The sequence below is a fragment of the Taurulus bubalis genome (genome assembly GCF_910589615.1).
Source record: "Taurulus bubalis genome assembly, chromosome: 10".
NCBI lineage: Eukaryota > Metazoa > Chordata > Actinopteri > Perciformes > Cottidae > Taurulus > Taurulus bubalis.
In genome coordinates this window covers 20,558,098-20,581,067 of record NC_136598.1, presented here as the reverse complement: position 1 = coordinate 20,581,067, position 22,970 = coordinate 20,558,098, and the positions used below count along the sequence as shown (strand labels likewise).

At 41.5% G+C, this 22,970-nt stretch overlaps 3 protein-coding genes across 3 annotated transcripts; 2 read left to right on the top strand and 1 right to left on the bottom strand.

Moving 5' to 3' along the window:
- Positions 1 to 130: 130 nt before the first annotated feature.
- Positions 131 to 2,317, bottom strand: trappc4 (trafficking protein particle complex subunit 4; the record flags this gene model as incomplete). Its single annotated transcript, XM_079225512.1, has 5 exons — positions 131 to 773; positions 939 to 1,065; positions 1,310 to 1,413; positions 1,834 to 2,008; positions 2,143 to 2,317. 5 exons carry the CDS (start codon positions 2,315 to 2,317, stop codon positions 695 to 697), a joined length of 660 nt encoding a protein of 219 aa, XP_079081638.1. The 3' UTR covers positions 131 to 694.
- Positions 2,318 to 2,567: 250 nt separating this feature from the next.
- Positions 2,568 to 5,506, top strand: rps25 (ribosomal protein S25). Its single transcript, XM_079225540.1, has 5 exons — positions 2,568 to 2,625; positions 3,198 to 3,287; positions 3,401 to 3,584; positions 5,183 to 5,350; positions 5,441 to 5,506. Exons 1-4 carry the CDS (start codon positions 2,623 to 2,625, stop codon positions 5,344 to 5,346), a joined length of 441 nt encoding a protein of 146 aa, XP_079081666.1. The 5' UTR covers positions 2,568 to 2,622; the 3' UTR covers positions 5,347 to 5,350; positions 5,441 to 5,506.
- A 4,971-nt stretch (positions 5,507 to 10,477) lies between these two features.
- sgcg (sarcoglycan, gamma) lies at positions 10,478 to 22,421 on the top strand. Its single transcript, XM_079225539.1, has 8 exons — positions 10,478 to 10,506; positions 14,306 to 14,507; positions 15,373 to 15,477; positions 16,448 to 16,535; positions 17,404 to 17,523; positions 19,400 to 19,472; positions 19,785 to 19,908; positions 20,997 to 22,421. Exons 2-8 carry the CDS (start codon positions 14,313 to 14,315, stop codon positions 21,162 to 21,164), a joined length of 873 nt encoding a protein of 290 aa, XP_079081665.1. The 5' UTR covers positions 10,478 to 10,506; positions 14,306 to 14,312; the 3' UTR covers positions 21,165 to 22,421.
- The last annotated feature ends 549 nt before the right edge of the window (positions 22,422 to 22,970 follow it).

Sequence of the window (22,970 nt, the reverse complement as noted above, 5' to 3'; positions counted from 1 at the left end):
CTGTCTGACAGGGCATGAATATAAATTAAGCCCTGAGACGTTGAGTGCCTTTTCTTGAAAATAAATAAATAAATATATATATTTATATATATAAAAAAAAAAAGTGGAATATATAAAAAGGTTTGAAAGGTGCTTTTTTTTTTTTTTTTACAGTAGTCACTGTGTAAACATGAGATCAATAATAATTTGCCATATAATGGAATGTGGCAAAAACACCTCTAGAGAAAGGTTTACTCTCTTTAAGAAACTTAAGTATTATAATTACAAGAGCACAAAACTGGCACCTGGTTTAAACTGGTATATTATACAATATCTGTGTTTTTTTTAAACTTTGTAATATTGAATCATGAACTGAATTACAAGACAAACCTTTTTTATGTAGAAAGCAAAATGTGTGGTATTCATGTCTTGAATAAATGATTACTTTGTTGTTGAGTTTCATAATTTATGCTCAATGCCAAACATACAACAGTTAAATCACTCATCAAGTAGATGCAGCCAAAAACAAATTTGTGAAACAGTATGTAATTCATCTTCAAGTATTTACAAAACAATGTATTTACAATGTGCTAACTGACAGTCCGATACCAACTTGGAAAAAGAAACGGGGGAAAAAAAAAATGTTTGGGGTTCATAAGTCAGGGATCGCGTTGTGGTTGGAAATCATCGCACATTATATCTCGCCTTCTCTGGTTCAAGATCCAGCTCCAAAGTTCCCCGCTTTCTCTGCAATCTCCAGTGAACCCTTCAGATTCTGGTCAAAGAGTTCACACCTTTGAAAATCAAACATGTACAGAGACATCAGAGGACACAAGCAATTGGATGTGTGAGTGTAAGACCGTTGATATGTAACAAATACCAGATACAAATTTTAAAAAGACACATAAATAATAATAGCAGAATGGAAAGCGACATCATCCTGATTCTCTCGTATTTACCTGATTGGCATTTCCAGAGAATAAAACGGGTTCTTGAGCGCAAAATCTGAATAGATCTCATAAATCTTCCTCAATAGCGCATCAATACCAGATTGCCGAGGGTCGGCCAGCACGATAAACTTTATGCCTGGAAGAACAGAGGTGAATCAAGCAATTAGAAAGACATCCGTTTAAAATAACTGATGTCAAACGTACAATTAGCAATTGTGCCGCGTGGTTTTATAAAAGGAGGATACAGAGTGGGCAGATTTAAAAAAAAAAATTTAAATGGTACTTGCTTACTCTGCTTTTTTTCGCCGATAGTTGCTCATGACTGACAACTAAAATCATTGCACAGGTCTTTGTTTCACCTCCAGTAACACACAACTGACCTGTGAGAGTCTGGAAGCAGTGGAGTTTGAAGACATCCGTTTCCAGCATTTCAATCCCAGAACTGCCAACGTCAGGAGACAGCTGTGAACCTATAGCAAACAACCTGGGGAAAAACACAAAAAGAGGCTACTTCATGCTTGAGACAGGGATCCACGGCTACTGACCGGTGCCAAAATTATCTTCAGTGAGCAGACTCCCATATAGACCTCATGCATTACAATAAATGGTCGGCCTTTACTGTGAATCCAGATGTAGTTTTAAGCATGGAGTCAACTAGAAGTGAAGTTGTAGGTGAAAAGATGCAGAAGCATGCAAATTAAATAAGTGGAGCCTTTTTTCCTTAATTTAAACTTGCACAAGCCTAAAAAGGATGATGTATGAACGTCTGTAGTTACAGTCCCATAGAGTAGACATAGAGGAATGATCTTCATCTTTTCGGTGGAAAAAAATAGTACTGGTATGTGATCGGTACTCAGCAGTGTCAGAACCCCAGATATCTCTGGTAAACCTGGATATGACTTACGAGTGGAACATAGATGCCAGCATCAGCTTCTCGTTGGAGCTCAGGCGTGCCCGCCCGAAGCGAATAGACACCGGATAGTTTGCGGGATCCTTTAAATATTCCAGGGTGTCCTTCCCATCTGCTGTGTTCTTGCCAAGCACATCGACTCCATTGATGGACAGCACTGCGTGGCCCACTGGAGAAAGACAGCAAGCACACTGACGTGTCAGAAAATACAGTTCAAACATAAACTCAATAACAAAGCTAGCTTAAGTGAGTAGGAGCCTCTTCTAGTAAACGGAGCTAACGTCACGTTAGCTTGTACGTCACCTTTGATTCCGTCCCGCTGTCCGAACGACACGACGACCTTTTCGTCGTGATGCTTGAGCACTAAATCCAAAGGGTAGCTGAACGTCTTCTCGGCCTCCGCTCTCGGGACATAATTATCGTATTGGTAAATTAAACCTCCAGCCTTGTTCACCACATACACACTGAAGATCACCATCTTGGCAACGTCCTGTCCAGCTGACACGTGTCACGTGACTCTGACGTTGCGAAAAGACAGCAAAAAAATAATAAAGAATTACCATACTTAGCTGTTTTTTTTATTTTTTTTAATCTTCGTATTCAACTCAAACATGTCGGTATAACTATAAAGTTTAATTCGGTGAGCCAATAACAACCAAAACAATAAAACACGGTCGAACTCCGTTTCCCATAACTCCCTCTTCCATTTCCGCATGTACAGGTTGTCTAAGGGGCTTTTGCACGGGTGGACTTCCTTTCGCTCCGACATCTTGACGAGGAAACATGGTGAGGATCGTTGTTACACGTTTTGTCGAAACAAATAAAACATGGTCCACCTTTCCGTCACTTATGTCGAGTTTTAGATACTCGGATTATCTATCGATTGCACTGTGCGTTCATACGATGTAACCGGAGAGTGTGAGTGAAGGATTAACGTGTCCGATTTAGACTCATTTAACGGTTAGCTAGTTTGCTAGCTAGCGTGCTAACTCCACGCTTTCATGTGAAACTGGTGAAAGAATATGAGCCGGACAAAGTTCTCACTGATAACGCCCCCTTAAATTGTTATTATGTAAATGTGTGTACCCCTAGGTCGCTTACAATGATTATGATTATTATAACAATGAGAACTACCAATCGCGAGTTTTTAACGCTTTCCGAGGTCGGATGCAAGGCCATCCCATGCCGGCCAGTGCCTCAGACCGTTGGCTCTGTCAATCCGCTGAGCATTTCGTCTCATGAGCAGCATTTGTTTAAATACACACCGTAAAGTATAATGCTGACAGGCCCCACGTGTGACGTCAGCCCCAGTGTGAGACGGCGTGAAGGGGTTATAACTTGTCCTCTTTTTATTTTAGCCTCCCAAACAGGATAAGAAGAAGGACGCTGGGAAGTCCAAAAAGGACAAGGACCCAGTCAACAAGTCCGGAGGCAAAGCCAAGAAGAAGGTATGCAGTGGTTACTCATTTAATTGTCGCTTTACATGTGATGTCTAAATAACTTTTGATCAGGTATACTGCAGAGCTTTCCTAATCAAATGATATTTGTGTGATTTGAGCAGAAGTGGTCCAAGGGAAAAGTTAGGGATAAGCTCAACAACCTGGTACTCTTCGACAAGGCAACCTACGAGAAATTGTACAAAGAAGTCCCCAACTACAAGCTCATCACCCCAGCTGTTGTTTCTGAGAGGCTGAAGATCCGTGGCTCTCTGGCCAGGAACGCTCTCCAGGAGCTGCTTACTAAAGGTGAATATTGTAGTTCCTGCCCCAGTAGTGCACACTGCATAAGACCATGTACCTTCTTCCAAATAGTATATCAAGTTTGTATTTAACACATTAAGAGATGGGTTTGATTGATGTATAGGTAATGAGTGTTTACGGTGTGATTTGCACTTTACTACACATTTTCTGGATGTTAAGGTCAAATTTAAGTGATTGGTCAATTGCTACACTTTCAGCATAGCCGTTTGGATATAAAGTTACTCATCTGAGTAATACAGTTATGCAAAGTAAAAATAATCTCTCGCATGTTATTTAAGAATGAAATGTCAACATTTAAGCAGTTTTGCTGCTAAAGTCTCAAATTATCCTTGGAAGTTTTGACAATTTGCTTAGTTGTTGGTCCAGCAAGATTATTTTAGTAAATATGTAATGTAACTCAAAGGAGCAGAACAATTATAATGTCTGCATATGTTTACAATGTGTTTTGTCACCTTCAAAAAGTGAATCATGCAATAGTCAATTAGAAGTTGAGTTTAATGCTTCCTTCAGCCTCTTTATTAATCTCATCTGCCAGAATGTCTTCTGATTTAAATGCAGAAGGTCTGAACAACAACAATAACATGTTTTTGTCATCTGTGAAGCAACATTAAGCTCATGTCATCAATATCCCTGTCATCAGCACTGCTCATTGGGTTTGTCTTAACGTATATAAATGCTATCGCACTACGTATCCAAGCTAACGCGTTTTTGTGGCAGTTCCATCATTTGTTCTCAAATGACTGATTTGCATGAATGATGTTGGCATATTTGCTGCCAACATCACTAATCATAGCCCCAACATTGTTTTTGTCATTTCTTTTGAAATCCTTCACTCCCAAGAGATATGCAAGTACACATTGTAAGAGGCACAACAGTGAATGCTTTTTCAAAACATTTTAGTAATGTAGACTGTTCTTGCTTCCCACCAAACATCAAGCAATTTGTTTGGATAACAAATGGTAAACTTGGTTCATTGTCTTTTCTATACGAAACCTGCCAACTGGAACAAAAGAATGGTTTGCTGTCTGTTGGAATTTAAAAGTAAAGCATTGTATAGGGTATTTAAAAAGAAACTTTGAATGAATTGGGTTACCCATTGCGTTTCAGTGACATTGTCTCACAGGCACTTAAATCTACGTAGCTTAAAAGCCATATAAAGAGTTGCAAACTGCATTTATCTACGTGAGGTTTTCACTGACTTCGGCTTTGTTCTGATAAATAGATGTGTATTAATTGTCTCACACAAAAGGCAACTTAATTTTCAGGAAAGCTACAGTAATATTTGACACATTCTCTGTATGGTGCCAAAATTAATTTGTTCTTGAACTGCAGGAGTTATTTTCAGTCATCTTTAAAGGCTGTAGTCGTAACGGGAATCAACTGTGTAGCTGAAATGCATATATTGCTTGTATTCACATGCCACAAAAGACATTAGACTAAAGAGTTTACACACTTTGACTTGCATTTTAAATGACCTGATGAACAAGTTGAGTGAGTTGCACTGCAGGGTAATTAAAGTAAATGAACATATAAAATGCAAAAAAGAATATGCTTACATACGATGGTTCTGTTTTGTCTTCCAGGTATGATCAAACTTGTGTCCAAACACAGAGCACAGCTGATTTACACACGTAACACCAAGGGTGGAGATGAGGAGGGAGGCGATAAACCAGAGAAGCCCGAGAAACCAGAGAAGCCCGAGAAGGCAGAGAAAGCAGAAAAGGCAGAGAAAGCCGAAAAGGCATAATCAGGTAAAACAAAAACATTAGATCTGTTTTTTTTCTCTTCTGCATTTTATTTATTTTTTGCAGCCACTGACCTTCAGCTTTTCTGTCTTGCAGGTTTTCCTATGTTTCCTCTGGTGAGCTGTTTCTAATGGATGATTAAAAACTGTAAAGACAAAATCACATCTGTGCTGTTCATGTGTCAGTAACTGGATTACCTGCTAGTTTGGTACATTGTATAACCAAGTTTTCAATATTAGTTGCTCACAATGAATTGATAAATTTGTCAGTAGACTGTCATGTTTAAAATTTCATCCAGGAAAATGACCTAAATCTGGATCAAAATAACACTTGAAATGGTTGGTAAAATGCAGATGGCACCTTTCATTCTCAGTCCAAAATGATCTTTCTGGGATAAGCCTATGTCCATACCCCATATTCATATGGATGTCCTTTGGGTATTTTTCACCCATCTGGAAGGCAGTCTGGCATGTATTTGTACTAGTCTTAAAACTGGAGCTGGTCCATGGTCTGATGCACCGTCTGCAAGTTGGGTTAAAGGCAAAAGAGAAAGGTCCGGATCACAATCTATCTCGTCCTAAAATTCATAAAATGGAAGTTGAGAACGGGCAGTAAAAGACTATCTGCTTGTTGTAACACAAAGCAGGTTCTCCGGATTTGAAACGCGGTCCAATAATGAGAACGGGTTCCTTTTTTTTTTTATTAAAATTTAAATAAACACGTGGCTTGACATTAATCTTTCTTGTCGACATTGAAAATGACTTATCTAGAATATTCAAGGCAATCTGCTCCCAACGGCACACTGAGGTTTGGCGTTCACACTCCTGAGCGTATGACACCTCATTTAGTGGGTTTTGCTTTCCTTGGTAATGAAAGTCCTCCATTCTGCTGCATGTTCCTCGTGTTTGTTATCCAATAAGTTCAAGGGGACATCTTCACTCGACTGAACTTGGTTTCAGTGCAAGATGGATATTCTCTTGCTCCACACAAGATATTGTTCATTAACATCGACCATTTGTCTGTTAAAAGCCATGGGCGGGGAAAGGTTATGAGATATTGATAAGAAATGGCATGAAATGAAGCTGTCCCCTCTGTCGGATGTTTGCTCGGGGCAGAGACACGGGGGCCCTGTGATTGATGCAGTCAGACGTCCCTTTGTCACTGCTCAGCACCTCGAGCAGATACAGCAAAACAAACGGCCGGATGAATGCCACTGACGGATGTGCCACCCATCACCTCCTCCAGCATCAGCCTGTGAGAACACACAAACATTATTGCCTGTTTTTAATTGGAGTTGACTTCTCTTTTTCTTTTAAAAGCTCAGTTGTCACAACAATTCTTTATAGGTGTGTATTTGCTGGGCTCTGGTGTGTCTTCTAATCCATTTGTGGTGTTTGATTTATTACAGAATACATAAGCCTTGCACAGAGAATCATTTTTGCGAAATATATTCTCATTCATGTAATGGAACAGATGGCAAATACTCCTCTCTCGGTCTGTCCAATTTGAAAGGGTTAAACAATGAAGATGCCTGGCTGGCTCAGAAAACACATCTTAGCATTGAACTTGTTTTGCCACATGAAGCAAAGTATAAATTAATATAATGAATAAATTCGCCCTTTCACTTGCATAGAATGGAAGTGATGGGGAGGTGAATGCAAGCTGATAGTTTCTTGCACGTGTGACCATGCCCTAAAAGCTGCAACAAAGCCAAGAGGAGTGAGAGATTTCAATCACCCCCAGTACACTATCTGAATCCTGACTGTCCAATCAGACAAAATAAATCACCTGTGTGAGTCCCTGTGGATGTGCAGAGCTTTGGCAAGTGATTAGATGGCTGAATTCATTTATTCACTTCAATGTTAAGGTAATTTTGTTTGCTGCATCACTGCGACAGTCGTTGTTTACACAGACACTTTAGAACAAAGCCCCTCTTTGATATTAACAATTGTGCTTTACCCAATACACTATGAAAAGTCAAAAATATATATTTTTTCCCCCCACAGCAGACCTTTTGATGTGTTATAGAAGGAAAAGCTCAGGTGTGATTGATATCCATACCTATGCTAGTGTCAGATGCCATACAAATAGTATGCAATCCAGCATGGTCTTCTAGCTTTTCTGACTGTGTCCTGTGTAGGACCGATATATGAGCAAGAGGGTCAAAGTTCAAGACCTGGCCAGGTGACGCAGCAGAGCAGCCGGCTGGCAGCTAGCGACCAGTTGAGGCAGCCACCTGTCACTCAAACCCCCTTTAATTATGCATAACTTGAAGCCTTAATGAAATATCAACAGGTAAGTTATCATTAACTGGGAAATGAGTCAAAAACCGTCTGTAACCACGTTTATTTCCGTGGGGGTCTGAGGGGATAGAGCCTCTGGTGGCCATATGAGGAACTGCAGCGCTTGGCACTTCATCATTTGTTTAATTTTTCATCATCGAAGGTTTCCCCTTGATTAAAAGTAAAGAAAATTAATTCAATTTGAAATAAAGAGACAATTTCTTCTGCAGAGATGCTTGTTCACAGGACAGCTAGGCCCAACTTCAACCTGAGAAGAAGTAGTCTAACGAATCAGCTAATTACAGAAAACACCTGTGTGGGTGCAGCCTTCTGATGTTACATATTGTAAACAACTATATATAATAAATGTGGCCCCAAATAAGTAGGAACTCTTGTTTAAATATATATAACAGCTTCTGTTCTTGAGCACATGGGGTTAAGATGAAGTTTCTTTCATCTATGTCTCTTTTCAGTGTGCAATATCATCAGTACATTACATTTAGCTGACACTTTTATCCAAAGTAACTTACATGTTTGCTCTATACACAGCAATGGGGCGCAATTAGGGGTTAAGCTCAAGGATACAGCGACGTGGACTAGCGGGTCCGGGACTCGAACCTCAAACCCTCTGGTTGAAAGACGGGCATGCTAACCACTTAGCCAACGGTTGAATCAAGCAGCTGTCCCTGGGGATGGGTGGGTGCCCTCTTCATAGTTACTATAGAAACCTCCATAGAGCCAATTAAAGAGAACACTTTAACGTTTGAGTTCAGTGCATGCAAACTATGTCATTACTTTACACATGGTGTTAAATGACAAGATTAGGGGGTTCAGGAGTATGATATTTGACGCCCCTCCCACTGTCTTGGGGGATGTCCTGGTCAAAATGGTCAATAGTCTGACGTGCAGGGTCGTCAGCTGATGAGGCTCACCTGGGCCCTTCAGCTAAAATAATAAAAACTAACGTATCCTTTATTAATCCACTTGGGGAAATTCTTCTCTTCATTTGACCCTTCCTTAATTAAGGAGCAGTGTGCTGCCCTGTGAGGTCGAACCGGCTACCTTGTGCTTACGGGAGGACCACTCATCCCCCATGCGCTCACGTGTTTCTATTCACTCCTACAGCTGACAGCCGCTCTGCATTGTTGTAGTTTGGTTTTTGCACCGTCAACATATCCGCAGCACACGTGCCACACAGTCATGCACTGGTTTCATCGTGTTGATCTCAGCTGAAATTGTTGATTTGTATGTTGGTGACCAATACGGCTTGTGAATGCTAAACATTTCCTTTTTGTTTGTGCATTTTGGGATGATTTGGCTCACAAGCCTTTTAGAGGAACATTTGGGCATGCTACCATAGTTAGCACGTTTGTCCTTTCAGTTTAGTCTATTTGGTATTTGAGAGTTTAAGACCACACTGCGAGTTTGCGTTGTCTCTCTGCAGGCCATGTGTTGTGGAGCACTTGGTGAGTTTTGGTGCTCATTTTGAGATAATTAAACTCGGGTGTAGCCTCGTTGTCATGTATTCCTCACTTTTGTGTTCCTGCAAAACCATCTGCCTTTTTAGGGTGGGTGCTGTTCTTGTACAATAGATGTTCATTAGGAAAATGCCATCCACTAGTTCTGTCATGTGGTGATTTATTTGACAGTTAACTTGCCTCCATTTTTCAAACTGATTTAAGATCCTTAAATTGCTCCTGTGGATCAGAGGTTGCTGGGTGGGGGATCGGCCCTGGTAAGATAGATGCTGGTGGTATTTTGTTACTCACCATATACAAATCTGTCTTGTACCCATTCTAGTGGAATGGGAACTCTACGTTTATATTTAGAGAATGTAAGAAAGGTGTATGTTGCTGTTTTTGTCTTGTATTTTCTACTTGGGTGTTTTCAGACGTCAAGGTGGAACCTCGTTTTGATCAACCTCGGCAGTCAGTTGTCTGACATGTGAGGGTTGTCAGCTGATTAGTGTCGCCTCGGCCCTTGAGCTATAAAAGCGGGTCAATTTGCTCGCTCTCTCCCTTCCTGCAGTTGACATCCACTCTGCATCGTATTTGTTTTGCACCTTCACAACACACGTGCCACACACTCCTTTCATTGTCGACGTACTCGTTCCATTGCTTGTGTTTACCTTTTTTAGTTTAATAAATTGTTCTCAGCTGACGTCTTGCCTCTGCTCCCTTTGGGCTAGTTTGTGTCGTTTAACTTATAACTGCATGAAACATCTATTGTAGTAATACAGGATGCCCTTGAATCATTTTGCGACTGAAATAATTCAAAACCGTGACTGAAACAATTCCCATTTCAACAACTGTAGCCTCCCCCTTCTGTCTATTAATACACTGTGTTTGCTGCCGGTCTCTTCTGCCACTCTGACTTACTAACTGCCCTCCTCAAGGTCCCCTCCCCAACCGGCTGCCTGTCACCCAGCAGAGCTATCTGAAAGAACAGCTTAACTTTATGTTGAGAGCCATGACTAAAGTCTCAAATTAGACTGGGCTGCACCGGGCCTTGGGTCGGGCAATAGAAAGTGACTCGCCGGTATGCATGGCAAACAACTGCCTCTGTACATTACGGATGGTTTCTGTGTGAGAGAGATTGAACCTCTCTCTCCACTGATGGGTTAACTTCCTCCCTCCCCACCACCTCTATCTCTCTTATACACTCTGATGGTATTCAAACGTCTGCAGGAAGGCAGAGAGGAGTCGTGGTGGGAGCGCCGTCTCGTGGTGATCAGCCAGCGTGCACCCGGAGCTGGATTTATGGCACGCAGCTGTTGAGTGGCTGACAGACGAGTGAGTGGCTGCTTCTCAAGCTGCTCTCACCAGCTCGAGCTCTGCTTACCGTAGGAAAGGGGACTGCTGTGCCCGAACACACACAACGGTGAGTTCTCTGCCCTTTCTTTCACAAATACTGTCATCTGTTTCTTTCAGAACTTCCTCTTAAGGTTAATGTGTTCATAAAGGCAACCCGTTCACCATGCGGCACTGTTTCTATGAATGTTTTTTTTTGCTTTGTGTCTCACAATGTGCTGTGACTACTTTGTAGTTTGGGGAAAAGGTGTTTTAGGTTGCCAGCTGTCTGCGGTTTTACCATACATGGCCAGAAAGATTGGAATACAAAAATAACTTCAGCAAAAGAGCACCGTACTAATGTTTTGTGTGTTATAAACAGTACTAAAGTGTCTTCTCATTTTCCATTAGTTATACCCATGTAATGTTTATGTGTGTGTGTGTGTGTGTGTGTGTGTGTGTGTGTGTGTGTGTGTGTGTGTGTGTATCCGTCCTGTGCTGCCTTTTTAAATTTAGTTCACAATGCTGAGTCCTATTTATAGAAGTGAAGGCTTCAAAGTGGAGACATGACGCCGGCTACTCTCCAGACAGACACAAACTTCAGCCCTGTGCTCGGCTGTCCGTCGCTCCTCGCCTCTCGCACAGAACTCCTGAGCGTTCCTCTGGGAACGTTCTCCACAATTTGAGCTTTCCTAACTCACTGAAACTTTTGGCATTTGGTCTCTGCGCAGAAGGATTCTAAATTACAGCCGGACTCTGTGGATTCAAGGCAAGCAGTTTGCCTGCCTTGAATCTCACCCAGAGGTCAGGGACAGAGACCGAGCCAAGCGAGGAGCATCGCTTGTTTCAGGTTAATTGAGACGGTGCCTGAGGATAAATTGCCCTGCTAACAGTCTCTTCATCTTTGGGAGCAAGGGACTGTGGTTGAGGTCTGTAGTGCCTTTTGAAACTTGCATTTCAGTCTCTTGTGCTATAGAATCCATATTTGTTTCAGATTTGAGAATCTCATTTGAAACAACCAGTACTCACCAGGAGTCTGATGAAAACTATTTTCCTCCAGAAGGTCGGACTGTATTTCCGATCAAAGTCCATGAATTGAGCATTCCTGGCACTTGAGCAGGGAGACCGTTCGGGGAGTGTTTTTATTTGGGTTGCTATGGAAGGAGCAGTTTGTGGCTGGTGGTTACACTGAAACTGGAGCTGGAAGACGCCTCTAAAAAGCCAGCTTCAAAACGGCTTCCTCTTCCCACTGTTGCTGGAGTACAGGGTCCTTTTTAATGCCTTCATTTGAAGTCATTAGACTGGGTTAAATCAAATCCATTAACGCCATAATGAACAAAGCCAGAGCTTTTCCACCCTCACCACTCATTTGCCCAAAGTGCAGAGTGGGCTGATCAACATGTTAACACGCAAATGATCTGTGGTTGTTAAAGGGTATAGTGTGGGGATATTGGAATAGGTCAATTTAAAAGACACTAATTCATACTCTTTAGAGCGTCAATGGAAAAAAACTCTGCATACACCTTTTTTACTTTACTCTTTCTCTGCTCGGTTACGGAGACTCAATTTGTCATCGTGACTCATTCTCCAGTAGGCTTGATACATTTAAATGAGGGAAAATGCATTGGGGAAAAGGACCATTTTACATAACTTACTACTCATCAACCTTCGATCTCCTCTCCCTTGTGGAAAAGCCACACAGTCACCCCCCCCCCCCCCCCCCCCCCCCCCCCCCCCCCCCCCCCCCCCCACCCTCCTTTATTCGGAGAAAATTCATTTTGTTTGGTTGTGAAAAAAGGGCTATTCATCACAGCTGGGCTTTGCAGGCCATGTGACGGGTCCTGTGGAGAGGCGGGTTCGGTCATAGAAATACACTCAGCCTTTTATGAAAGCACATCTCCTCCCTTTGTTTACTGCAAGCGGCAAGAAACAAGCTGTGGAGACCATAGGCCTTTGATTATCGTCCCTCTCTAAAATATCTCCTGGACCTCAGTGAGCTCAGACTCCAGCAGCGAGCACGTTTGCTTTTTATTCATCACCACTTGGTGAGAGGGTGGAATATTTACCTCATTATTTACAGAAACGCAGCTTATTTCAGTCGGCCCTTTTCTGCTTGTAGCCCCTTCACATGGGAGTCACAGCGCGATGATGTGCCCAGCTGAACATCTGTTAATGTCAGAGTAGGAATAGATTTTGGTTTGAAAAGTGGCTCCTTAACGTGATGGAAACCGCCTTTACTGTGGCAGTTAGATGCAACATCTGTCTCGTATGTAAATCAGCCGCTGGATGAACACCGCTGAGACAACCGACACGGCTTTGTTCAGTAACTCTTCCTATTAAGTTTTTAGATGTGGCAAGTATAAAGTATTGATGAGGAGTTTGTTGCTCAGAAAAGCTGCGGTCTGTCTTTGTTTCTGCCGGTTCTGGGTGTTTTTATATTAACTCATAATAATCTCCAATCGACCGCATTTTCTCCAGGCCGTGTCCTCGGACGAAAGCAGCTTTCTCTGCATCTTGTGTCGGGTTATTAATGCAGATTATTCACCTTGGCTCCTCTGTGCTCAAACACACACACACCAACAGTGTCGTTGTGAAATCTGTCCCTGAGGTTCCCTGTTGTCAGATGGTCTAAATGTGCTGACGAGGGGATTTGCTCACAGGTCCTGCTTTCCTGCACTTGGAGCTCCGCTTGCCCTCACGTGAGCTGAATACACAAATCTACGGTTTGTTGTAATACTTGCTGTGGTGTAAAATATGCAGACATTCATCTCCTTGGTTTTTGTCACTGATAGGCTGCTGCTGCGTAGCCAGAAAGTAAGTGGGGCATTTTCCTTTCGGAAAACTGCTGGAAGTTCTGTCAAGTTTTCCATTGGTGCAAAGAGCCATATATCCACTACTGGGTCTGTGCATGAGCGCTGGGCTCATGATTGATACACTGGACATTGTATGGAGGTACAATGAGGCAGTGTGCATGAATACAACTGAAAGTAAAGGCTTGGCCTGAACATGTGTGCATTCACATTTGACAGGATGTGTAAAAGCTACAGATGGAAATCAACCCCATGACTTGATTCAGAGCAGAAATCCACCTCAGATCAAAATCCTCTGAATTTTTTATTTTGATTGATTTCAGATATTGATACCTCTGTGTCTGAGTTAAAGCTCACAACCTTTTTAAAACTTGAGTTCATGGCTATGTAGTAGGCTACAAATTATAAAATGGTGTTATGAAACAGATCAGCTGGCTAAATGGTGTCTTCTTGAACTTTGTGAACATGTGTGTCCAGGAAATAAAAGTGCAACCACAGAAAGGTGCAGACGGTAGAGTTCAGACCTCTAGCAGGTGTGTCTGCAACAATCCCAGCTGTAAAGTGATTGAATAAATACAACCCACGAGGCGTCGTGAAACGCACCTCTTTCAACTCGAAAGCAAGTCGCGATGAATGCAATCGATCAAAGCTGTGTTATAAGACATGTCCTACAATTGTGCCATAAACAAAATTACTTTCAGCTAATCATTTTAGCTTTCCCAGCAAGTGGCGTTAACATTACATTTTCAACACGTCAGATAAATAACTGCCAGGTGTTGGATAAAGCAACTGTTTGCACATAAACTTAAAGGTGATAATATGTCGGTGTTCTGCTGCCCCAAGTGGCCACAACAAGTGATTGCAGCTTAGTATATTATATATAAAGTGTTGGTTTTGTCAACATAATTCTGTATGAGCTTACATATTTCCTGTATTAATAGTTGCTCTTTCTCTGACCCCAGACAAACCAACTCTGTGGCGTGTTGTGTCCAATCTGGCTGAACAGCTTGAAAGAGCAACGTGTGTTTTTCTTTAACATCTGTGTCTGTTCTCCTCCCTGCCTCCATGTGATGCGCTCAGTCAGCAGATGGTGCGGGAGCAGTATGTCACCACCACCCAGGGCAGCGGCTCGCCCAGGCCGGTGCCCGACCACGTCTACAAGATCGGCATCTACGGCTGGAGGAAGCGCTGCCTCTACCTGTTTGTCCTGCTGCTCATCATCATCTTGGTGGTGAACTTTGCCCTCACCATCTGGCTCCTCCGGGTGATGTGGTTCAACACGGTACGCATGACTCGCCTTGGCAGTCTGTATTTTCAGCAGGAATAGCTTTCACTTCTTTCTTTCCCCCTTTTCTTCGGGAACTGGGCGATATGGAGATAAACTAATATCGCTGTTTTTGACCAAATAACTCTATATTACAACGATTTTGTCGGGTTGACTATTGATGCTTTCACGACATTTACACAGTGAGATTTTTAGATGTTGATTTTAAGGTAAATATGAGGGCAGTCTGGGAGGTTAAGTAAATGACATCACTTTACTGTAATACAGCCTTTAAAACCAGGAAAAGGCAGCACTTATGTTATATTACGACATCCAAAATTAAGACGATATATTGCCCAGACCTATTTTCTTTCCATGCTTCTCTTCATATCTTCAGTGTTATTACGTCCGTTTGAATTGTGCATCCATCACATTGACCCAATGGTCCTGCTTATTATATTTAATATTAGCAGTAGAAGCGGTAGTATTATCTATTAACTGATACTTGGCTGTCGGAAACAGAGTAGTCTGTGTTTTCTATCTCATGCAGTCTTGCGTGCTTCTCATGTCCAGCTGGCAACCATGGATTCATGCAGAAAAAGGCACTCGACAAACCTCCGCACACACATGGACACACACACAGTTTTGAAGTGCCTGCACAACTAAATCTACTGTCTGGTTTGGTCCATTACTAAGCGATTCACATTTGGAAACCTGTGAAGTAGTTGGATGACAAAATCTATATTTCTAATGTCCTAACCTGGCATATGTTTGATTCCTACTTGGCAGATAACGCTGATTTATGGCCAATATTTCAGCTTTGCTTGCACATTCTGATTTTTTTATATTTACCTGAATCCATGTTTCTTTGTTTTGGATGTAGGAAGGGATGGGACTCCTACAGGTAAACTCAGACGGGGTCAAGCTGGAGGACGGCGAGTCTGAGTTTCTTTTCCCCGTCTACGCTGAGGAGATCCACTCCAGAGAAGTAAGATAATCAGGAACACACACTTTTCTTTCTCTTCCACATTCTTCTTTACTCTTCTCTCCCCCTTTTTTTCTCTCCCTGTCTACCTTCTGCTTTCTTCCGCCTATCTTTTTCCTGCTTCTCATGCTTCTGTTTGTTCAGTAACAGCCTTTCCATTATTGCATCTCACTGTTAACCAAATTTAAACCTGATTGTGAGTTGGGTCTGTGCAGAGTAAACGTTCTGTCGGCTTCTAAATCTAATTCCTTGCAGACAATCGAGCAGTTTTTATCCAGCTGTAGTGAGTGAATTGCATATTTCCGACTACTTTTTTTGGGAGATGTGTCAGAACAAACTGGATTTAGCAATCCCACTCAGTGCACATGGTGTGCAGCGAGCTCCCCATTAACCTCGGGATATTTGCGGTGGGAAGTAGTTTATGGTCTGCCTGCTAGCAGCAGATGGGAACACTTTGCTGCAGTTGTATACATGTTATGTCTTTTCTTGCTCATAGCAGCATTTTTTAGCATTCTTTCTTCTTTATGGGCCTCATTAAAAAGGTAATGTATTTCTCATTTATGGACTGCCACTTTCCCTAATGTAGCCTATGGATTTCTAATGAGATTGAGGATTTATTGAGCCACCGCCTCGCCGTCCTCCTGAAAAGTCTTCACAAGTTTCATTGTTCACAGAATTCCCTTAAAGCTGTATAGGAACTGTGAATTATTGTTAATGCTTAGTCCTTTCACAAAATTGTTTCTCATGTTTGTTGAAAAAGTATTACATGATATAATTTGTTTTGCAGGACAGATTTGTGTCCTGTGGGCTTATCATCAAAAACCTGACCAAATTTATATAAAGCTGTCCTATTCTAACAATATTCTTTCACATAATAAAGCTCCATTTTCAAATGTCTTTGTTGTAAATGTACCGTACCAGTTGGCTATACAAAGCATGCTAAAATGTCTTTTTCTTTTCTTTCATTTTTCAGGACTCTTCACTTCTGGTGCACTCATCAGAAAACGTTTCGCTCAATGCCCGCAATGAAAATGGTGATGTCACAGGGAGGATATCTGTGGGTAAGAGCCTGAAAGAGGACGCATGTACACACAGGGACACATGGAGCACTCATGCATTACAAAGTATTCCATTGATGTACGAGGGCAATAGTAAAGTCATTCATGCACTTGTCCTGCAGCGATTCCTCATCCAACATTAACAGTGACAAGAAGCAGTCTTTCCATTTGTAATCTCTTCGATTTCCATTTAAAATCCATTAAATGCACAATTCCTCTCTCTCTACCATGGCTTCTGGGCCGTTCTACATTACACACAGGGCTCCAAGGCCTGTGGAGGATCATATTTGTGAGTCTTTTATCGCTCGCCAACGGCGACGTCGGGGTCTTTTGTCATAATTAAAAGGCCAACAAATGACCCAACTAATTGCGGTGTTCCACAGTGCCGCTATGTGTCCTTGATCATTAAGCCGTAAAAAGCATAGCCTGCATAATCTCAGCCCTCTGTGAATAAAAGTGAACCGCTTGTTAGAGAGGGGAACATGCCGGTTCACAGTTGTAGGTGCTGAAGTGGGTTAAATACCTCACTGACTGATCTACCTGCTTAAGAGTCGCCTCTCCCAGGGCCGAGATCGTTAATGTGTCCGAGGTTATTTGACTTAACCCTGTTCTCTACGTCGCGAATTAGTTTGAACCGTATTGTGGTCACTTGTTTTACACATTTCTTTTCAGAACGTGATTGTTTACTCCCTTTTTTATTTTGCCACTGCCTGAGAGGAGGTTGAGATCTTCACGTAGCAAAGCTTGAATCTGCTTCATTATATTCTCTAAGCGCTGCAGATATGATAAGTGTGAGGAGGAGAGATATTTGATTTTCATTGTAATATTTCCAAACCCCTTCAGGTATTCTTGCTTGTTTTTGTTGTTGCAGGTCCAACGGAGGCTCAGGGACACACTCAAAATCTGCTCATTAACTCCCACAATGACAACATGCTGTTCACTGCAGATGGCGACCAGGCTGTGATTGGACCAGACAAACTACGAGTCACAGGTATACAATCGGCGGCCACCTGCTGCTTCCTCGGAAGTATCGTACTCCTCTTGGCGGAAATGTTTTTTTTTTCAGATTTGGAAAAAAGACAATATTGACGACAGATGTGAACACAACGGGAGCAATTTGGTTTGTCGGCAGGTATCTGTGCAACAATCCAGCGACCAAAGACAAAGACAGATGCAGCCGATGCATGGATATCGCTAGATATACTCTAAAGCACACTTGCATATAAATGAAATGTCAAGAGCTCGGTTATCTATCCCTGAGCATGCGCCTGATTTTCGAGAAAAAAAAGTCTCTTTAAAAAAAAACGTTAACTTAATTATCTCTGCAACCACAACGTTTATTAATTTCATTGAAATTGCTACAATACTGTAACCCTTGTGAGAAGATACATATGGTTTACAAAAACTTGTGATAAGTACCCCTTAACAAAGTCGGATTTCACTATCAAACACATCCACGTAACCGTAAGGCTTGTGGGAGTCTGACGAAAAACTGAAACTCCTTCCCAATAGGTCAAAGCTTTGTTTTTGTTAATGGCATGTAGGTGAGATCCATCACGTTAAGATTCTAATCTAGCATTTTTCATCTGCAATTGTGAGGCAACAAAAGACATTTCACACCTCAGTACCACAAAGTACACACACGTACACAAAGTGTTGATGGGTAAAGAATAACAGGCTATTATCACGCTGCGCCACCTCCGATTATCTTTTCTGCCCTGCTCCCTCTTACTGTCTTCATGTCGTGTGTGTGTGTGTGTGTGTGTGTGTGTGTGTGTGTGTGTGTGTGTGTGTGTGTGTGTGTGTGTGTGTATATCGATTATATTGTGGGTCACGAATCACACTCTGTGGGGCTGATTAATGTTGAAGGGTGTCATCGCCAGTGTAAGCTGATTGCTAAATTATACCCAAGGCCATTTTGGTCGACCGAGAGAAGCCCACTCCTTTTATTGAACGGCTTCACAAATTGAAGTAACGCAGTTAAAACAAGAGTCTGCAGCCTCGCCAGCAGCTCTGCCGGACTGTACTGATGCACAGCGGGGATTTGAGCTAAATGGCAACGCTCACATGTTCAAATCAAGTACACTCTTCACAATAATTACATTAAGTAATTGGCACAAAGTACGTCAAATATTCAGTGGTTGGTATTTTACTAAAAGCCAAAATTGTGACTTGCCTGTGGGACTAGATATAAAACAGGCGGATCCCTTAAGTCAGTATTCATGCTCTTGAAACCATGAATTAATAGTTCAGATATTTCAGTCTGGACCAAAGCAATGGGCTGACCATCAGACAGAGGTAAATGGACCCATACAGCACTTTTCTAGTCTTCCAACCACTCAAAGTGCTTTAACACTACATGACATCATTCACACACTGATGAGAGGAGCTACCATGCAAGGTGCCACATCAGGATTATCAACACACAGCTACGGCAGCAATTTAGGGTTAAGTGTCTTACTCAAGGACACATCGACATAGGCTAGCAGAGCCGGGGATCGAACTGCCGATCCTCTGATTGAAGGACGACCCTGCTCAGAGGGCCATGCTGCTATCAGGACCAAACATGTAACCGTTCAAATGCTGCAGATTCATTGCATTGTGCTCATTGGATGCTAATCTGAAGCAGTTGGAAATGTATTTTTATATTTATTTTTGTCTTTTTTTAATGCTAGATGGCAGACAAGTGGTGATTTGGAAATGACGGGCAACATGCATTTCAACAATGAGCAACTATGCACAGCTCTAAGTCTATTTAAAATATTACACAGACGCAGTTATGGGATCAGCCTCCAGGTGTGTGCACCAGACCCTCAGGCTGCAGGAGATTCTTTAACACACCTTCATACAAACCTTCTCTCAATCAGGGCCTGAAGGAGCTCTGTTCCAGCACTCAGTGGAGGTGCCCCTGCTGAAGTCTGAACTTTTGAAAGACCTGAGGTGAGCATTTTGGCCATCTTGTATGAGCCATCTTACTGGAGAATGCATTTAGACTAAAACTCTGAAGTATAAGGAAGATATTCAGAACAGAGTTAAATCCTTGCGGTAAACAAATAGTGCATGACATCCACTGACGCAATATAAAATCTTGCAATGTTCAACATATACGTTGGCCTGTAATTGTCTTTACTGAGGTGCATGCTATGTCAAATGAAACTAAAGTGGATCCTTTTAGTGTTCTTATCAATATAAAAGGACAGATGAACATGAAGGATGGAGGCTGCACTTATAATACTGAGCTCCTTCTTTTAGGCTGGAGTCTCCAACTCGCTCTCTCAGTCTGGCAGCGCCAAAAGGAGTTCATTTAAAAGCGCTGGCCGGCAACATTGAAGCTGCTTCTAACATGGACGTCATTCTGCAGTCGAGTATAGGACTGGTAAGAAAAGCAATGTTCACTTCTCAAAGTCTTCAACATATAAACTTAAGGTCTGTTTTTTCGTTTCCTTTTTGGATTACCAAATGAATATATTTTTCTTCTTTACTGTTTTTACTGTTTATTTATATTACTTGATTTGTATTTACTATGTGTCTCTTGTGTGCACTGCTGCTGTAATCCTGCAATTTCCCCACTGCGAGACTAATAGAGGATTATTTTATTTTATCTTATTTTATAAAGTATGCTTTTGCAGCTACATGCTGCTTCACACTTCTCTAATCTCTCTAAGTCACACCTGGGAGCTTTTCATCCCAGGGAGCCTCACTCCAGTGCAGTTTGACAGTAGCTCTGTATTTTCCATTTGTCTGACGTTTTTTGTCCAAAATATCTTCCAGAGAGCTCATTAGACCGTTTTACCTAGTTTGTTGTAACAAAGTAAATACAAATGTTATCCATTGCTTGTGGTTGGAAAGGGAAGACACTGACATTATACTTTGGACTTTCAGGGAATCTTATTTGTGTGCAAAAGAAGTTCTTTATGAAGCCAAAAAGAGCTATAAAATCCTTGTCTACGCTGTAAAGCGTTCATTAACCTTTTGAGCTCTGTAGGTCTGTCGAGGTGGAGTGATTTGTAGTTTCCATGTTTAGAGTGAGTTTTGGGAAAAGTGGCTAAATAAAGCATTTGTATCACAGACACTGATTGGGCCTAAAGCAGTGCATTTATGACAATGTAATTGCGGGGTATAAAGCACCCTGATCTCTCTTTTCTTGCTGTAGGAAAGAAAACGGGATGTTAATCTGCTCTGAACTGGTCCTTAGTATTTATTTGAATGTTCACATTGTCTGGTTTTCAGTGTTCGTTGGTTTTTCCTGCCACGCGAAAGTAGACTTTAATCACATTCCCATAACTTACTTATGGATCAGTGCACTGGTTCTGTCTCCCAGCATACTGGGTCATTATGTGTGTGTGTGGCGCACTCGGCCCTAAGAGGAAAGAATGAAGCGCAGTGATATTTCTTTGTTGATTCAACACGACTCTTTGGTCTCTCCTTGTATTGTCCTTGCTCTCCACACTGTCTGCTGTGCAGCTGGTGCTGGATGCTGAGACGGTGCGCATGCCGAGCTTGCCCCAGAGCGAAGAAGGGGTTTCTGGAAATGCTCAGGGTCTTTTTGAGGTCTGTGTTTGTCCCAGCGGCAAGCTCTTCCTGTCCAAGGCTGGGGTCACCTCAACTTGCGGCGAGAATCAGGAGTGCTAGAAAGACTCTGACAAGGTAATCGATTTTCCATCTCTCTGTAGATGAAACTTCTGGGAGGCAACGAGCACAACTGTTTATATTCGGCCTGGAGTTTTTTTTTTTTGTCTTTATACCACAGTGGTTCTCTGATGATCTCAGAGATAAGAGCCCACTGGCACATCGAGGCCTGTAAAAATACAAATGCCTGCTGGCGTACATGGAGATGTCATGGAATGCATCCTTTTAGTTGCATTTATGATCTTCTAACCATTCAGCTGAAACTCATCTTTCCAAATGTATCAGCATCAGAGTCTACATTTTTTTTACAAACACAGTATCATGGCTGGGCAATGAGGAGCTGGTAACAGCTTACATCCTATGCAATATTATCTTGTGGTGCAATGAATAAATTGACGCATATCAAGGGCTTGAAATAATAATAAATCTCTCAAATGCAGAACTAATGTTGTTTTGGTCTACAAGGGTCCAAGCCCTTGGTATGTATTATATGTTTGTCTTGGTGTTCAGCATGTTTTTATTTAATTTGTTGCTAAATATCTTGTACTTTAAAAAAAAAACTCTAATCAGATAAAACACGAGGCATCACACTTGTTTCTTTTTGTTTTAATGATTTTTTTTTTATTAGAGATTAAAATACCATGTGCTTATGGTACCATAATGTGTTTCTAGTGCGGCATCATGTGTGTGTGTGTGCAATTGTATGTTTTTTTTTTTTGTTACTTATGTATGTTTTGGCCTGTGTATTTTTAAGCCCCACTTAAGCATGCAACTATGCCTTAGCTACAAGACCTACAAGGTCTGTTTGTTCATAACCTCATTTACAGCAGAGGGTCTATGACCTAAAATTAAATTACATTACGTTTGACCACCTTAACATGGAAGCAAAGACTAAACATGTCTAATGGACTAAATGTAGTTAGGGGTAGTTTATGATTGAGTGGAAAACAATGGTGGTATTTACGTTTTGCTTTTAAGTCAAATGCCTTCTTTTTTTACACAAAATGATGGTAGGATGACTACATTTGAGTCTGTAAGATGAAGAATCTCCGTTCATTACATCAAAAAGGGCAATATTTTGAAATGGCTGCAACTAGTTTAGCATTAATTTAACTGCAAGACTGCAGAAGTAATATCTCACAATTTTATTATTACAATTTCTAAGTAGATCATTTGCAATTCTCACATGTTCTGGCATTTTTTTGATAGTGTGTAATGTGTATTTATTTTTGTATGTTGAATAAACTTTGTGCTACTCTATGATGTGTCTGTCGGAGCTCTTCATTCTAATACTTGTTTTTCTGCAGACTAGTTTTGTGTTCAATCTTATGAACAAAAAAACACCAAGCACCTGGCTGGCTTTTAATGTATTTTATCATTTTCATAATGTCCACTGTTAGGTTCTTCTGTGCACTAAAGCTATCGTGTCTTTTTCTAACATGTTTATTGGCTCTCTGGTGCACTCTAGTGGAGAAGCACTGCAGCACCACAGTATACACACTCCATTGACTGACACCAGCAAGCAAAGAGAGTGGCATTCTGATAATAGCCAGTACTTCCCAGTAATATCAGCACAGGTTTGACATTTGTTTCAGTATAAGAGCTGGCTCTGAATGCAAATGTTTGCAAATCCAATGTTTTCAAATAATAATAAAAACATATTTGAAAATATTTGTTTCTGCTCTAAAACTACACTATTCCATAACTGAACTGCATCTCTAAAATAAAACAAATGCCAGCTTTGACATTCCCCTGCCAATACCGATAATCAGAGTATATAACATTTACATTTCTCCACTTGCAGGAACA

Coding starts and splice junctions, on each gene's coding strand:
- rps25 (XM_079225540.1), top strand. Junction 3,288..3,400: donor GAGGCAAAGCCAAGAAGAAG/GTATGCAGTGGT, acceptor TGATTTGAGCAG/AAGTGGTCCAAGGGAAAAGT. Junction 3,585..5,182: donor CCAGGAGCTGCTTACTAAAG/GTGAATATTGTA, acceptor TTTGTCTTCCAG/GTATGATCAAACTTGTGTCC.
- sgcg (XM_079225539.1), top strand. CDS start 14,313: ATGGTGCGGGAGCAGTATGTCACCACCACCCAGGGCAGCGGCTCGCCC. Junction 17,524..19,399: donor AGACAAACTACGAGTCACAG/GTATACAATCGG, acceptor TCTCTCAATCAG/GGCCTGAAGGAGCTCTGTTC. Junction 19,909..20,996: donor TGCAGTCGAGTATAGGACTG/GTAAGAAAAGCA, acceptor TCTGCTGTGCAG/CTGGTGCTGGATGCTGAGAC.